The sequence below is a fragment of the Pleurodeles waltl genome, chromosome 4_1 (genome assembly GCF_031143425.1).
Source record: "Pleurodeles waltl isolate 20211129_DDA chromosome 4_1, aPleWal1.hap1.20221129, whole genome shotgun sequence".
Lineage (NCBI taxonomy): Eukaryota > Metazoa > Chordata > Amphibia > Caudata > Salamandridae > Pleurodeles > Pleurodeles waltl.
The window spans coordinates 154074571-154091380 of NC_090442.1; the positions used below are offsets into that span (position 1 = coordinate 154074571).

Genomic DNA, 16810 nt, shown 5'->3' on the forward strand with positions numbered 1-16810 from the left:
CAAGTCATATTTGGTGCCCAGACTTCCCTGTGAGGTGCAATGCATTTAAATATCTGGGAATTTACCTCTCCTCACTCCCAGATCTGGCCTGGCAGCTTAACTTCCAACCCCTATCCCAGGCCTTGCATCGAGACCTGAGCCTGTGGTGTGGCTTCCCGCTTAACGCACTAGGTCGAAAATACCCTCTTCAAAATGATCTGTCTCCCTCGCTATTTATATGTGTTGGCAAACTTCCGGTACAGGGTGCCCCGTACTTGGTTCCGTTCCCTCACCTCCGAATTCACTTCATTTATATGAGTGGGAGAGAGCCACAGAGTAGCTTTTTGTTTGGCACAGAAATCTCCCTACGAGGGTGGACTGGGGCTTCCTGATATATACCTTTATTATCTTGCTGCCCAATTAGTCCCTGTGAATGATTGGTTCACTGGCAGGTATGATGACCCGGTCTACCGGCTGGAATTCTATCACCTGGGATTTGATGGACTGTTGGGTCTACTATAAGGTAATCCACTTCCACTGGCATCTCCCGACTGTTCAAGGGTGGCAGTACAATGTTGGAGGCTGGCCTTGCGTCTGATATGTTGGGAACGGCAACTTACCAAACTGACTTCCTTGTGGTAGGGCACATGGCTGTGACAATTACCTAAGTTAGGGGAATTCCAGCAGTGTGACTACATTGGAATTACCTTCCTGGGGGACTTATACGATGGTGACCATCTGATGTCCTCCGTTCCCACCTGTCACCCGACTTAACCCTTCCAGACCACAGCCCTCTTGAGGCCAAACTGCTCATGGGCCGGCTGGGTAAGGGAGCCATCATCCAGATTTACTGCTCGTTGCTTATTAATGCCCCTGATGGCCTGGACACCTTACGAGACAAATGGACGTCCTGGGTGGGCGACTTGGACAAGGGCGATTGGAGGGAGGCATACCTTGCTCCCAAGGAACTGGCAATAGCTGCATGCTTGCGGATGGTACAAATCAATTATTTCCATTACGCATATTTGTCCCCATTACGCCTACAGCGCATGTGTCTGGCTACTCCTTCTGGTTGTGCAAGATGTGGACATTTGGCGGCATACCTTCTGCATATGGCCTGGGAGTGCCAGATGGTACGCCTCTTCTGGGAGGCGGTGGGGCGGGCAATCTCTGAGGTTCTGGATCGTCCGATTGAGCTGACTCCCAAGATGGCGTTGTTGGGGCTCCTGGAGGAATTAGGAGGACCGAGGGAAGACCGAACCTTTGTGGGTATCAAGTGTCTAGTGGCTAAATAGGATATTGCTCAACTGTAGAGAAACCCTGCAGCACCATCTATACCTAAATGGCGAGCTGGGGTTAACTGGTGCTCCCAACTGGAAATACTGATCTATGAGTCAAGGGGATGCCTTCAGAAGCATGGGCAAATTTGGGGGGAATGGTGGGCATACCATGGTTTGTTCTTATAAATTGAACAATTTTGTTATTTCTGGTGGAGAATGCAATTATCATGTGTGTTTGCCTGCTTTTGTTGACTTGACAGACCTGTGCTCACTGCTTTTGTTGTGCCATTTTAAAATAAATAAAGTTGATTATAAAAATAAAAAAGCACAACATGCCGCAAGACCAGGTGAAAGTCATAAGTTTAGACTAAATGCGAGGGAGCACAGGTTGGATGCATGGACAAGGTTATTCACGCGGAAGAGTTATCTTCTCAAGTCTGGCCCGAAGAGTTCCATTCATGTTAGAGGAGGCAACAAGGGGGAGTGTTTTGGGGTGAACAGCAGGTCGAGCGTTACGGTTGCTGTTGCATGAAAATCAGGCTGCTGTTGGGGATCCGCACATGGGCTGTCGATACTGCAGTGTGAAGTGCAGGTCTTGTAATGCCAGTCATCATGGACAGTCGCTTTTAACGTGAAGAGCAGGTCTCATCAGAGCTTTGTGATTGTGGGCTTTGCTGGCAGCAGAGTTTTGGCGCAAATGAGCCCATTCACTGTTGTGACGAGCCCAAACATCAGTATTTTCATCTTTGCCAGGCAAGAGTCCAAGACCTGGGGGCGCCTCTTGGGGATCAAGACGTACTCCAGCAGAAGCCAGCAGCAGGGATCAGGCAGGTCCAATAGATCCAGGCAGGTCCAGTTGCAGCTGGTTAGCTGTGCAATTACAGGGAGGACCCTGAAGCTTGTTGTGTCCCTGCAGTTCACACAGGAAGTTAGCCAACTGACTCTTGGAGTCACTCTGGGTAGCATGAGATCAAGGCAAGGAAGTCCAATCTTCCTACTTCAAACATCCAGGAAGAGCTTGAATTGGCAGGGCAGTCCTCAGGCAGCAGGGCAGTCTTTTTTCTGAATCTTCCACAGGCCAAGGACTGTTCTGAATGGTGATTCTGGAGGAGCAATATTTATACCTGGTGCCAGCCTTTGTGTGAAGGGGGGCTTCCTGTCCCTCCCCCAATATTAGTCCTGGAAAGTTCTTCCCCTTTCCCTGGTCAGTTCTCCAAACTGTCTGGAGTTACAAAATGCAGGACAGGCCTGGTGTTAGGCTCCTTTGTGTGTGCTCTAGACAAAGACCCTTGAAGTATACGTGGGGCAGGGTACAACCCCTCCCCAGCCATCCTATCACGATGGCTCATCCTGTCCACCCCTAGCTCCCCTTTGTCTGTCTGTCTGGAAGCAATATATAAACCCTAACAGCAGTGCCATTGACAGTCATGTGACCCAGGTCACTGGTAGAATGGCCCAGTTGGTTGAGATAAGAAATTCTCAACTTTTTAAAAGTGGCATTTTCAGAATTGTAACTTAAAATCTGACTTTACCATTAAAGAGTATTTAAATTACAATTATTTTGAGTGCAGGCAGTATATCTCTATCTACTCCCACTTTATATGTTATAAGGCAACCCAGTGTTAGTCAGTGGGAGAGATAGGCCTTACAACAGGGAAAAACGATATTAGGGGTTTTTCACTGCTAGGACATGCAAAACGTAAGTACTCATGTCCCCTCCTTTTTACATACAATGCATCCTGCCCTGTGAGTCTTAAAACCTGCCTCAGGGGTGACTTATAAGTATAAAAAGGAAGGTTTAGGATTCGGAAAAAGGTTGATTTTGCCAGGTCGAAATGGCAGTTTAAACCTGCCGACACCGGCTGCAGTGGCAGGCCTGAGACATGTTTTACAGTGCTATTTTTAGAGGGTGGCACAATGAGTGTTCCTGCCCACTAGAATCATTTAATTTACAGGACCTGAGTACTGGAAATGGCCACTGATCCCAGCAGGACTTACACTAACTTCAAGCAACAACAACCAAGCACTATTTCCTTACCATACCAGCCAGGTTCTGAAGTTAGTAAGTGGCAACACACAGCATTATACAAATTCCTAAGTTAGTAAAGGGCAACACACAGCATTATACAAATTCCTCAGTAGTATTTTTTGGGCAAAACAGACTTCATAGTATGTGAAGAAACATAATTTTGTCAAACATAAATGGGGGACTAGCAGATCCAAAAAAAAAAAATGTTGTATGGTGACCAATATATCTCACAGAATTCAATGAATGGAACAATGTAGAATCTCCACACCAAGTGGTAATTGGTAGAATGCATTTGTTAGGCTTCATCACCAAAACAGATTCATAGTAAATGCATGCTTTTCTTGGAAAAACTAGAATTCAACTTTGTATAAATTCCACACTTGAAGATTTACACTCCACTTATGAAAATATCTATTTGGAACATTCTTTTTACTAGGTTTCCTTCTTTGGCCCTGTACTTGGCATAATACATGTTAGATCTGCATTCCATTACTCAGAATTAATAGATTTAGAGGAGTGAAATTTTCATGGATGAGGTTCATTGTCTCAATAATGTAGGATGAGTGGGTGGGTCATTTTTCTTCCACAGCCCACAGGTCCTGGTCTTACCAACTATGATGCTGGCCTCTGCATCAAAGAATTATGATTTATATTATGAGGAACATAACAGAATAGGAAATGCTTCCAAAACATGAAGGCTCCACTAAATGCGACATCTCTACCCTAAGCTAAGAGAAAGTGTTTTCCTTTGCAAGAAAGCATGGAGGGAGGAAATATACATACCGCATGTAAGTGAAATGCGGAAAATATGATAAGCTCTTCTGTGCGTGTAATACATTATGCAAATACACACACTTTACTAACTGTGAGAAATACTTTAAGGCTGGGTGTGGAAGAGAGTTTCCTTTAAGTATTGTTTCTTAAGAGGATGTGGCAGGAAGTGGCTCTTGTTAATGGATTTCTGATGTACCTTCTCTAGGGTGTAATAAAGCCTTTACCACAAAATAAATATATATATATATATATATATATATATATATATATATATATATATATCAATCAACACACTTGTCGCTGATTCCCCACCTCTTTCTGCGGCAGGGTAGTGAAGCCTTAATATCCAACATGAAACGTATTCCACTCCAATTCGTTTTCTACACAAAGTGGAAAGCCAAGCCGTGGCTTGAATATAACAAAGCTTTTTTATTGTTTTAGTGCAGGCAGCAAAATATAGAACCCAATGCATTTTGGAGCCTAAGCTTCTTGTTCACGGGTCAGGTTCTATTCTTTGTTTCCACATGTAGCTAACCCTCAAAATCTCCAGGTGCAACTAAACAGTGAAATAACACTAAGCACAATACAAAACAGTGCTTAGGATTGCGTCGGCCATCTTGTAACATTACTCTTTGTTTTAACCTCATCAAGATCACATATAAAAGAATGTAAAAAAAAATATGATATTTCATATCCACTGAAACTTATATGGTACTGACAAAATTAACTCCCTTAAATGTATTGGTTAACCTTACCATTTTCTTCCACTGAAATATAGCCAGAACAATTCTGCCCAATTCTACATTTTTGTATGGGACTCGGCTTAGGCCGAGTCCCAAGATGGCTGCCAACACTTCCAGCACGAGATCAGAAGGGGTCACGAATCCTTAACATCCATAGATATACAGATTTGGATTTACTTCAATTTCTCAAAAACTCCTGAAAAGATTTACATCAAATAACAAAAGGGCTCTTTCTGGACCAAGAGCTACCCTTCTGCCAAATTTGGTGCAACTCTGTCCAGTGGTTTTGGCACTGTCGCTGTTCAATTTTTCGTATGGGAATTAACATTGGAAACGCTCAAAATTTCATCTCTCTTTATCTCAGCCACCGCTTCACGGATCACCCTGAAACCTTCCACAGAGCAGCTCACGTGACTGTTAAATTCTTTTGGAAATTTTCGTGAAGATTTGTAAAGCCGGGCCAAAGGTATAGGCAAGCAAAAAACTGCTTTTTGTATAGAAAATAGGTTCTAACTATATCTACCTAGAGACAACAGCCAATATATATATATAATTTTTTTAAACATTTTTGGGCAAAGATGCACCATGGTACCAGGGTATGGTGTCTTAATTAATACAAGCCTACATAGAAGCTGCACAAATGGCAAACCAAAGCTTAATTTCATGCAATATAATGTATTTTTTGAATTAGGTGAAAATATTGGAACACAGCATTATGGAGTGAATCTTTAAAACATGGTGTCACTGACGCACATTGCAGCCTAATTTCAATCACAGTTCTTTCACAGATGAATGTGTAGATCTTTGAAGTTTGCAGTTTCCTAAGACGTTGCTTCAATCCATGTCTGTGGGATTGACAAAAATGTATATAGTACTTTAACAGTAATGTGCTGATTTGTGTTTGCCTTCTCCTAGGCACACAAGAGGAGCGAGGGATTCTGGCGTGGAAGCAGGCCCATGAGGATGACTCTGCTGACATCTTGGATACTGAGGAAATCTACAACCTTCCCTTTGGCATTGGCAGCAGGTTCTGCACTGGCTCCTGGACTCAGCACCTCCCATTTTGTCCCAAATCCAAGAAGCAAGACCCTAGTAGCAGCAATCAGCAGGAGACCAGCCATGACAAATCAAAAGACAGAGAAATAGAGACCAAACACTGACCCACAGGGCATCAGCTATGACCAACAGATCATCATATCGACTTTACTTCTGAGATGCTGTAATGAATGCATCCCATACAAAAGCTGACCAAACACATAACTGGATTTTATACGGGATAAATGTTACAGACTCAATGTGTGCGAAAGCTCAGTTACTCTCCCAATGTCAATAATGAAGTAGACTGCACAGTTATCTAGCACCGACTAAATAGATCCTGAAATATTTGCGTATTAACTGTTGAAAGGAATCTGTTAGACTGGTAACCAGACCCCCGAACTGCAGCTTTTCTACAGCAGTTCATCAGGGTTTGCTTTTAATTGTGGATTCTTGCATACTGTGTCCAACAAAAACTGTAATGTGAATGGCCCAAAGTCAGCTGAGGATGTTTCTATAAATGACAAGCGGATCAGATGAAGATTAAATTGGTTTTGTATACCCACGTAATGCAGTATTTTGCCTTCCTTTGTGTTTTTCTCCGTTGAATATCTTTAATGTCAAGCATCACAGGATGGTAAAATCTGAAAAAGATATCCCAACAGGTAATCTCATGAAATAAAAGCTTTTCATTGCCTCTGATATAAACCAAAGGTTTTAACAAATAGGTCTGACTCAAAGCTGCAACACAGCCACAGAAAGCTACAAATAATCTATTTCGTCAATATCTCCCAGCACTGGCTAAGACCCACCTGTTTTGCCATCTACTGTGATCGCACAACTACATGCAAAGCCTACTCTTCATCTCAACTATCGATCCATCTCCAGCCTTTCCTTTCTAAGAAAAGTTATGTGAAAATTCATTCAAATTAGCAGACTCCAATCTCAAATCAAACTTTTATACTCTAGATGACTTCCAAGCCGATTTCCCCCCTGGACTTGGAAAGAGTTGGACCTAGTTTTCACTTGATGACTTGCCCCTAACTAAGTGTACTTTTTAGTTCCTGTCATCCTTGACATATCTATGTCTAATTATTTTCCTTCAAATATTCATAGTCTATAGTAATTTACATTACCTCAAAAAAGAAAAAAGAAAAAAAGTGATTAATTAATGTCAGGTACAATAAATTCACATTTGAACCAACAGCATTTTTTCTGATTTATGTAGTATATTCATTCGTTTACTATATATCTTTTCTATTTAACATATTTTTTCATTTTCTGAAGCCAAGAAAGACACTATGGAGGATCGCTGGCTTCATGTAGGCCTGCAATCAGGCTGCTTCTGTAGTCCTGTAATGGGACTTGTTGGAAAGTGGATTATTGGTAAGGGCAGGTAAGTTCTTAGACTAAGCAATAGGCAACAAACCCCCACTAGGTCCAGTAGGGTCTCAATAAATTAATCTCAGCTCAACCCTTGGTAGCTTGGCAACGAGCAGTTAGGCTTAATTTAGGAGACAGGTGTGTAAAGCATTTAAAAATCACAAAACAGTAAATAAGTAACACACAAAACACAATAAATCCAACTCCAATTTATAAAATGTGATTATATTTTTATCTTTAAAATGACACTAAAACAACAAAAATCCAATAAAGGGAACCGGAGATATGATTTTTTAAAGATTAAGGCCCTTATTACAGCTTTGGCAGTCTTTTTGTAAGGAGGCCTTCTGCCCATTTATGGGTGAAAGTCCAACTCCGAAGAGGCGGTTGCATCTCCAGCACCGCCGCGGCAGCAAGACTCCGTCTGCCATATTACGAGCCGTAATAAGGCTTGGTGGAGTCTTGCTGGAGTGGTGGTGCAAAACCACTAGGACTCATCCACTCCCGGATGACCTCCTCAATGCAGAAGGTAAGTGATCGTCTGAAAGAGGGGTTTGGGGGGGATAGGGGGGTGTCCGTGTGTGTGTGAGTGTGTGTGTTATAGTTTGAATGTGGGGTTGGAGGGGTGTCTGTGTGTGTGAGTATGCGGAGGTGGGTGGTGCATGTGTCCGTGTATGTGGAGGGGGTAGTGAATGCGTGTGTGTATGTGATTGAGGCCCTGATTTATACTTTTTGACGCTAAACTGCGCTAACGCAGTTTAGCGTCAAAAAGTTTTGCGCCGGCTAACGCCATTCTGAAGCGCCATGCGGGCGCCGTATTTATTGAATGGCGTTAGCCGGCGCAAGCAGACCGGCGCTGCCTGGTGTGCGCGAGAAAAACCACGTACACCAGGCAGCGCCGGCGTAGGGGGAAAATGGCGCATGGGCGTCTTAAAATGGGGCAAGTCAGGTTACGTCGAAAAAATCGTCGTAACCCGACTTGCGCCATTTATTTTCGACGCCCATCCCCCATCAACATGACTCCTATCATTGTAAAGATAGGAGTCATGCCCCCTTGCCCAATGGCCATGCCCAGGGGACTTCTGTCCCCTGGGCATGGTCATTGGGCATAGTGGCATGTAGGGGGGCACAAATCAGGCCCCCCTATGCCACAAAAAAATTATTAAAAAAAAATAACAAAATACTTACCTGAATGTCCCTGGGGTGGGTCCCTCCAGCCTTGGGTGTCCTCCTGGGGTGGGCAAGGGTGGCAGGGGGGGTCCCTGGGGGCAGGGGAGGGCACTCTGGGCTCATTTTGAGCCCACTTGTCCCTTAACGCCATGCCTGACCCAGGCGTTAAAAAGCGGCGCAAATGCGCCGTTTTTAGCCACGCCCACTCCCGGGCGTCTCTTTTGCCCGGGAGTATAAATACCACGTAAAGGCCTGGGAGTCATTTTTTAGACGGGAACGCCTCCCTTGCATATCATTAACGCAAGGAAGGGGTTCACGCTAAAAAATGACGCACATTCCGGGAACTTTGGCGCTATTCGCCTCTAACGCCATAGTATAAATATGGCGTTAGTTGGCGTTAGTTTAGCGTCGAATTTGCGTCGAAAAAAACGACGCAAATTTGGCGCAAACGGAGTATAAATACGGCCCTGAATGTGAATGTTTGTGTGCGTGTGTGAGCATGAATGGGGGTGTTCGTGTGCGTGTGTGCGTTTGCATGGGTGTGCGTAAGTGTGTGAATGCGTGATTCAGTGTTCGTGTTTTAGTGTGTGTTTCCGAGTGAATGGGGGTGTATGTAACAAGTGTGTGGGTGAGTAGGGTGCATGTTTGTAAGAGTGTGGATGTGTGTGGGTGCATGTGTGCATGTGTGTGGAAGTGTGGGGGTGCGTGTGCCGGCAACAGGAATAGGGATTCCCGTTGCCGGGTGCGTTACCGCCAGGGTTTTTGTGGTGGGGTGACAGCCACGGAAAGCCTGGTGGTCTGCAGCCTTGTAATCGGACCGGCAGGCCACCGGGCTGGAGGTACTCACCGCCGGCCGCGACGTTGCGACCGCACCGGTGGGCCATGCAGCATTGTGGAGGTTTGGCTTCTGCCAAACCCCACAACTTGTAATGTGGCGGTCTTTACCACCGGGTCTGACAACTTCCTGGGAAGTGTGGCAAAAATCAGTCTCAGGGAGCAACATTCGCCTGAAACCCAAGATGGCAAAAATCCAATCTCGGAGTTTAGGTCTGGCTGAGCCCATCCACTGGTGTGGCTAAGTTTCCCTTAACACAACCCTTTCCAGACCTCTCCTAATCTAATCAGGGGGCACCTGGTTATCTGGTTTTGCCGGAAATGGGGGAGGTCCATTTGCAGGCCCAAATGCCCTTCCCTCCTTTGAAGTACAGTTTAGCTGCTCTCCCATGATCCTGTTTCCCCATCTGCTGAGCAGTTATCCTCCCCCAGGCACTTCCTTTGTGTTCAGCCCAGGCCACTTCACACCTCATTAAAGCAGCCCGGCCAGGTTGCCATAGGCTGGCCAATCAGAGAAGGGCACTACAGGGCTGAAGTTAGCAACTTTCAGGTAGAATTCTAAAACTCTTTTCCTGAGTTAGTTATATTACATTCAACAATGGCAAGTTGTTGGATTTATTATAACAATACGTCTGATACCAGACTTAAATAATTAGCTCCTTCTGAGACTTTTTTAATTAAAATTAAGCCTATGGAGCCCATTCACTACAATTGGGAAAAACAAATGTATCTATTTTCCCTCCTAGAAACTTACATGTAGGTTGGCACGGCCAATTATAATTAGCCTAATTTGCATAATCATTTTAATTAGAAAACAGGCCCTGGGAATGGTTAGCAGTGCCCAGGGCACCATCAGAGTCAGAAAAACACCAGCATAAGTGAAAAATGGGGGCAAAAAGTTAGGGGGCTTCTGCAATCAGTCCAGTTTTCCCACAGGACTCCTTTGTAGACTGCATTTTCAGAGGCATCTTCAGCCCACCAATCACTCAATCATCTCTCATGACAGAACATCAAACACTTTTCTTACAAGCACATACAAAGCTTATGAGTAGAGAGAAACAGAATGGCTTGTGGAACTTAAAGGAATTATTTGGGAAGGACACCCTAAACCCTGCTGGAGAAGGCCAGTCTTGCACACCTGATGCAGTATGGGGATGTTAACATTTTTTACAATTATGAATTTTGTTCAAATATCAGCCCCTACTTGATATTAATGTTATCTTAATAAAGCTCCCTCCCAAACACTTCCTTTATCAACCCCTTGTATCATTTTTCTGTTCAGCTGCAAATAACACCCTGATTGCACTTATGATTTCCATCATGAAAAGAGTATGCTGGTTGGGTTGTTCCATATCTATTGGCTGTAGATCGTACTTCAAATAATGTATAACATTCTGGGTTCAATCCCAGGTTATGGGAATGTGTAGTTCTCTTGTTAACAGGCTTGGTGAAAATTTAAGGTGGACTACCTCTCAAAGAATAGGCTTAGGTTATAATAACATTGGCTTCAGTATGCGCCATAAAAAATGTGCATATAAATTATCTTGCTCAAGCATCAGCCTTTTTAATTTAATCTTTAACTTGACTTTTGTTTTTCTGAAGATGAGTAAGGATTCACATGCTTTTTGGTTTTGTTCTTAAGTGATGATGCCAGAATGTTTAATAAAATACTTTTAGCCTTTGGTAGAAAGACATCAAAACATGTTACACCAACGCCCTGCATCTTTTCTTTGTATACTCACTTTTCAAATACACAAAGAAAATATAGTTTATGCTGTGGATTTTGTTTCTCATTGAGTTCATCTGTTGTGAAAAATATTCAACTGCATGCAATTAGACTTTTTATGGCAAATTATCAAGCCCACACAATCTGCTGTACAGTTTAAGTGGCACTGTTCAACAATTTATGTAGAAACAGAAAAAATGATATCACAGACAAATGTTAGAAATTAAAATCTTCTCATCCAGTAAGTATATGCCACCAAACCTTGTCAGAAACGTTTTCCAGATTCCATGACCAAGTCTTGACCCCGTTCCAGTGGGAACAGTCCTGTCTGAACTGCTAGCCCCCCCACCAACCTGGAACACAAGCAATCCAGAACTAGTTTTGTCATCCATAGGGTTCATAAGCCAGTTGTAGCTTGGTTCCAGTGGCACAGTGAGCATGGGACCCATGTCTGGGCATACCCGTCACACTAAGTGCATCAAATAACAAGGTGCTGGATAGAATGCTTGAATTAATCCCAGCGAGCTGCATTCCAATCCATTTTTTTAACCCACCATGGAACCTCAGTTTGGACCAAGCCACATGCAAATCAGTCTTGACCCTGCTCTAATGGGAGTAGTCCAGATAATTCAGCATGAACTGCCAGCCTAGGTCCTCTCTGAACCGGAACACAAGAAACCCGGAACCGGTTTCACCCTTGTCAGGGCTTATAAACCAGGCCTGGGACAGTTGTGCAAACTGGGGTGCAGTCTGAATAATTACAAGTGGTTGAGATTAATTTGAGCATTCCATCCATCACTTTTTTGTATACTACACTTTAGAACATGGCATGGTACATAGAAAGGTGATTGCCGGGTCGTAAAAAAAGAGTAGCTGCTATTTTCAAGGACAAAAGTAAGATAAAGTATTGTTTATCCAGGAAAGTGCCCTCTTTCTTGGCATGGTTACCCCCATTTTCAAAAACCAAAGGTACACAGTTCCAGCCAATAGAATAGTACAAATGTATATTGTAAGTAATTAGAGTCTATGAGTCTGCTCTTATTAGAACAAGAGCCCTCACTCACCAAATGGTGACATGCTTCATCATCGGGCTTTTGCTCCTCATCAGGCCGGCACTGCAATGCCTGACGGACCCCTCGTGGGGGCTCTTTGCCAGACATCTTTTGAGTGTAAAGAATGCCAGTAGCTGAGTGCTGGGACTGGTATATGGGTATGTGAAAATAAAAAAGGCTAGAGGTCTGGAAATGTCGTATTTAATCAACCCAGACCCCTGTCATGATTAAAAACAGAGTGTGGGTAAGGAGTAGAAGTAATAACTAGTCCACCCTCAGAAACAAAAAAATGACAGTCCCTGAATTGGGGGAATGTGGAGAGCTATACTCACTATACTTCTATCATAGGGGTCAACATGTTTCTCGCAAAAAATATCTGTTAAGATCGGTGCGATTCGTCAGGACCAAAAAACGTAACTAATCCACATGTTATAACCCAATACGGGATTCCTTCGTACCATAAAAACCCTCCTTGTATTAAAGGATGGGCCCCATCAGGATTGCGATAAGCATCAGTGGTCCAGGCTTGTGTAGTCAACCCGCTCGTGAAGCCACCGGGTGGATAACCTACCCCTGCTCCGCGTCCCTGTTGTCAGTGTGTTTGGCTGTGTCCACTGGGATCCTGCTAACCAAGATCCAAGTGGTTATGCTCTCTCCCTTCTAACTTGGTTACTGTACCTTTTTCTCCCCACAATTGGCATACTGGTACCCCCATGTAAGTCCCTAGTATATGGTACGTAGGTACCCTTGGCATTGGGGTAGGATTCTGCAGGCCTGCCATTGCAGTCTGCTTGAAATGGGTGCATGCACCCGTTTTCACTACAGGTCACTGCACCAGGTCACTGTAAGTCACCCCTAGGGTAGACCCTCTCAGCCTAGAGGGCAGGGTTCAGGTACCAGTGTGTGAGGGCACTCCTACACTAGCAGAGATGCCCCCACAAACTCCAGGCCCATTTTACCGGACTTTGTGAGTGTAGGATGCCATTTTATGCATGTACTGGACATAGGTCACTACCTATGTACATCTACATAATGGTAACTCTGAACCTGGGCATGTTTGGTATCAAACATGTCGAAATCATACCTCAATACTGCTGCAAGTATTGGAAGTTTGATTCCATGCACTCTGGGGGTCCTTAGAGGACCCCCACCATTGCTACCAACAGTCTTACAGGGTTTTATGAGCACTCCAAACTGCTGCCACCCCTCAGACAGGTTTCTGCCCTCCTGCTCCTTGATCTGATCAAGCCCAGGAAGGCAGAACAAGGATTTCCTTTGGGAGAGGAAGGTAACATCCTCTCCCTTTGGAAACAGGTGTGACTGGCTTGGGAGGGGTAGCCCCCCAAGCCATTGCTATGCTTTGAAGGGCACATTTGGTGCTCTCCATGCACAAACCAGTCCACATCAGTTCAGCGACTCCCAGTCTCTGCTCTGGCGCGAAACTGGACAATGGAAAGGGGAGTAACCACTCCCCTGTCCATCACCATCCCAGAGGTGGTGCTCAGAGCTCTTCCAGAGGGTCCCTGGGTTCTTCCAGCTTGTTTCCAAGCTTGGCAAGAAACTCTAGGAGCATCTGAGTGGCCAGTCCTGGCAGGCGACATCAGAGAACCCTCCTGATAGGTGCTTACCTGGCTCGGTGACCAATCCCCCTTTCATGGCTATTTATTTTCCTCTCTTGGGTGGGTCCTCAAATTCAAGGTGCAAGACTCAAGCAGGAAACTTCTGCAAAGTTTACTTCATCTTCTGGCCACTGGAATCGCAACTGGACTTCACAGGAACCTACAATCTGCAGCTACAGCGACGACTCTGCTCTGCAACATTGTTTCTCCAGCTCCTTCCAGCAACTGCAACATTTCCCCGGCTGTGCATCCTCTGAGGGTGGCAAGTCTTCAGTCTGCACTAAGATGCAAGAAGGAATCTCCCTTGGAGTGAAGGAGCCACTCCCCTGCATCAGCAGGCACCTCCTGCAACGATGACCGGCTAGGTGGATTTCCTCTCATCCAGAGCTGCGTGGATCCTGCATCACTGGTAGTGGTCCAGAGTCGTCCTCTTGGTCCTCTCTGCCGGCTGTCTAACTTTGGTGGAGGTAAGCCCTTGCCTTCCCTAGCAGGACAGTACCCCCGTGCACTGCATCTCTTGCAGCTGCCAAGGCTTGTTTGAATCTCCTCCAAGTGATCTTCAGATGACGTGTAGCTCCAGTCGCCAGCACTCCTTCCTGTGACACAAAGCCCTTTGCGTGGTTCTCCTGCAACGTGGAATCCCTTTCTGTAGTGCTGCATGGGTTCTTTCTGCGACTCCTGTGACCCCGTCCTGTGGGACTCCTGTGAGTGCTTCCTCTACTCCTGTGGACTCGCTGCAATGCTGAGGGCCCCCTGTGACTCCCCCTCCTGGGTTGAGTCCTCCTGGGCCTTGCTGGTCCCCGGTAGCACCATTTTTCTACTAACCACGAGTTTGCCTTTGCCAAGGCTTGTTGGTGGAATTCCTGTACCGACACCCGTCTGCAATCTTCACTCCAGTGTAAGACATTTTCTGCATCGATTAGGAACTCTTCTCTGGCTCCAGAGCTGCAGTGCTGACCTGTTCTTCCTCACCGTCGACTAACTCCATCAAGTACAGCTGGGTGGGTAGTAGCTCCTACTCCTCCTGGACTCCACTGTGACTTTTGGACATGATCCTCTCTCTCCACAGGAATCTTCTCCAGGAATCCACCGCTGGTTTCTTGCAGTCTTGCCTCGGTGTCTTCTTTTTCTTCTTTTCCTCCTTTTGTGTGGTTTGGGGGAAATTCCAGTGAGTTACTCCTGCTTTCCTGGTCGCTGGGAGGTACTGTGGTACTTACCTCTGTGCTTTTCTAGTACTACCAGCTCCCTTCTACACATTCAACTTACCTAGGTGGGGGTACTGTGTTCGCAATCCATTTTTTTAGTATATGGTATGGGCTCCCCCTAGCATCACTATTGGTTACAGCTATTTGCACTGTTTTCTAACCTTTTCTATGCCTATTTCTGGTTGTTAGTGTATTTATCTATTGTGTTACTTATCTCCTATTGGAGGGTGGCCCTGCTAGTATTTTGTGGTATTGTGTTCCAAAATTAAAGTACCTTTATTATTGTACAACTGAGTGTTTTCTTTCATGTGTGTAAGCGCTGTGTGACTACAGTGGTTTTGCATGTCTCCTACATAAGCCTTGGCTGCTCATCCACAGCTACCTCTAGAGAGCCTGGCTTCTAGACACTGCCTACACTTCACTAATAGGGGATACCTGGGCCTGGTATAAGGTGTAAGTACCTTAGGTACCCACCACACACCAGTCTAGCTTCCAATGTTTTAAAAACTATTTTAGGCTATGCTTCTCCTTGAAGAAAGCTGGAGGTGTTTGAACATATTAACTATAAATTAATTTAGATTCATCCCTTTGTCTTGTCTCGGCACTTTGTGAAAATTCCCCTTTCCTTGACCATTCAAAAGTATGGATAATGTTGACAGGCATTTAATGTGTTTAAAGTTTTCTTTTCATTTTTAAGAGTAGGCAGTGGTTTACACTTCCATTCACAAAGGGGAAGAGGTCCCTGCGGACCCCTTCCTGTTTGCGAAAGGGTTCCCACCAACTTGAAGGTGGTAGTAACTGCGAATGTTTTGCAACCGCACTCAAGGTCACAAAACATTCCTACATGCCAGTGCAATTCGGTAGAAGGAAGGGACGCCCTAAACACGCCCCTTCCAAATACCGAATCGCAGAAGCAAGATGCGATTCTGTAAACAAGTTACTGAGTCGCATTTTGTTTTGGTACACACTTAAAAGCATTTTTCTGGATACAAACATCTGGCCCCTAATCAATAGTATCTCCTATCTGCTCTGTTTTTCACACAATGCTGTGCATTCTAAGGGAATGTTGCGTTGTCTCCTATTCCCAAGATATCCAGGTGCTAATTACGAGTCTGGCGGCCCTTGGACCGCCAGACTCGCAGTGGCAGTCGGACCGCCGCCATAGCAGTGGTCCGGCCTCCACATTATGACCCTGACAGAGCCGCCACAGTCCAACCACCGGCACGTGCCACCAGTTGACAGCCTAGCGGTGTCAGCGGTCTTAATCTGTCAGGGCACAGCTGCAAGCAGCGATGCCCTTGGGATGATGACTCCCCTCTTCGCCGGCTTTTGCATGGCGGTCCTACCGCCATGCATAGGCTGGCGGAAACAGGGTGCCTCATGGGAGCCCATGCACGGCCCATGTACTTGGCATGGGCAGTGCAGGGACCCCCATGGACAGCCCTGTCGCGCTTTTCACTACCATAATTATGGGCAGTGAAAAGTGGGACAGGTGCTAACGCACCCGACGCACCGCAACATTGCCGCCGGCTTGATTATCAGCCAGTGTCAATGTTGTGGTGAGTTTCTCGCTGGGCCAGCAGGCAGAAATGCTGTTTACGCCCGCTGGCCCAGCGGGAAACTCATAATATGCCCAGTGGGCGGAAAATTGGAGTGGCGGTTTTCCGACCCAAAAAGTTTGGCAGGTTGCCTCTGCCACCCGCAACACTCTTAATAAGGGCACCAGACTGGAACACTCTAGGGTTTCATTTATGTAGTATTTGAACATATGCTAAGAGCACACTATGAATCTACCGCCTCTAGCTGCTTCTTGACAGACAGCAGAAGAACAGGACTATTCGATGTAGAAAATGAGAAACAGCCTTTCTAATGAAGGCTAAACATCTTATGGCTTTACAACAGAAGCTTTATAACAAAAATGCCTTTACAACCAAAATTTTACATTTTGACAACAAATATGTTTTTACCATGAAAAACGTGA

At 45.2% G+C, this 16810-nt stretch overlaps 1 protein-coding gene across 1 annotated transcript in view; it reads left to right on the top strand.

Moving 5' to 3' along the window:
- Window positions 1-6988, top strand: part of LOC138287494 (solute carrier family 23 member 1-like) — a 241569-nt gene extending 234581 nt beyond the window's left edge. Inside the window, exon 12 of the mRNA XM_069227947.1 lies at window positions 5721-6988. Coding sequence (XP_069084048.1) covers window positions 5721-5965 — 245 coding nt within the window. The 3' untranslated portion in view covers window positions 5966-6988. The remainder of the gene's footprint in view (window positions 1-5720) is intronic.
- Window positions 6989-16810: the final 9822 nt, after the last annotated feature.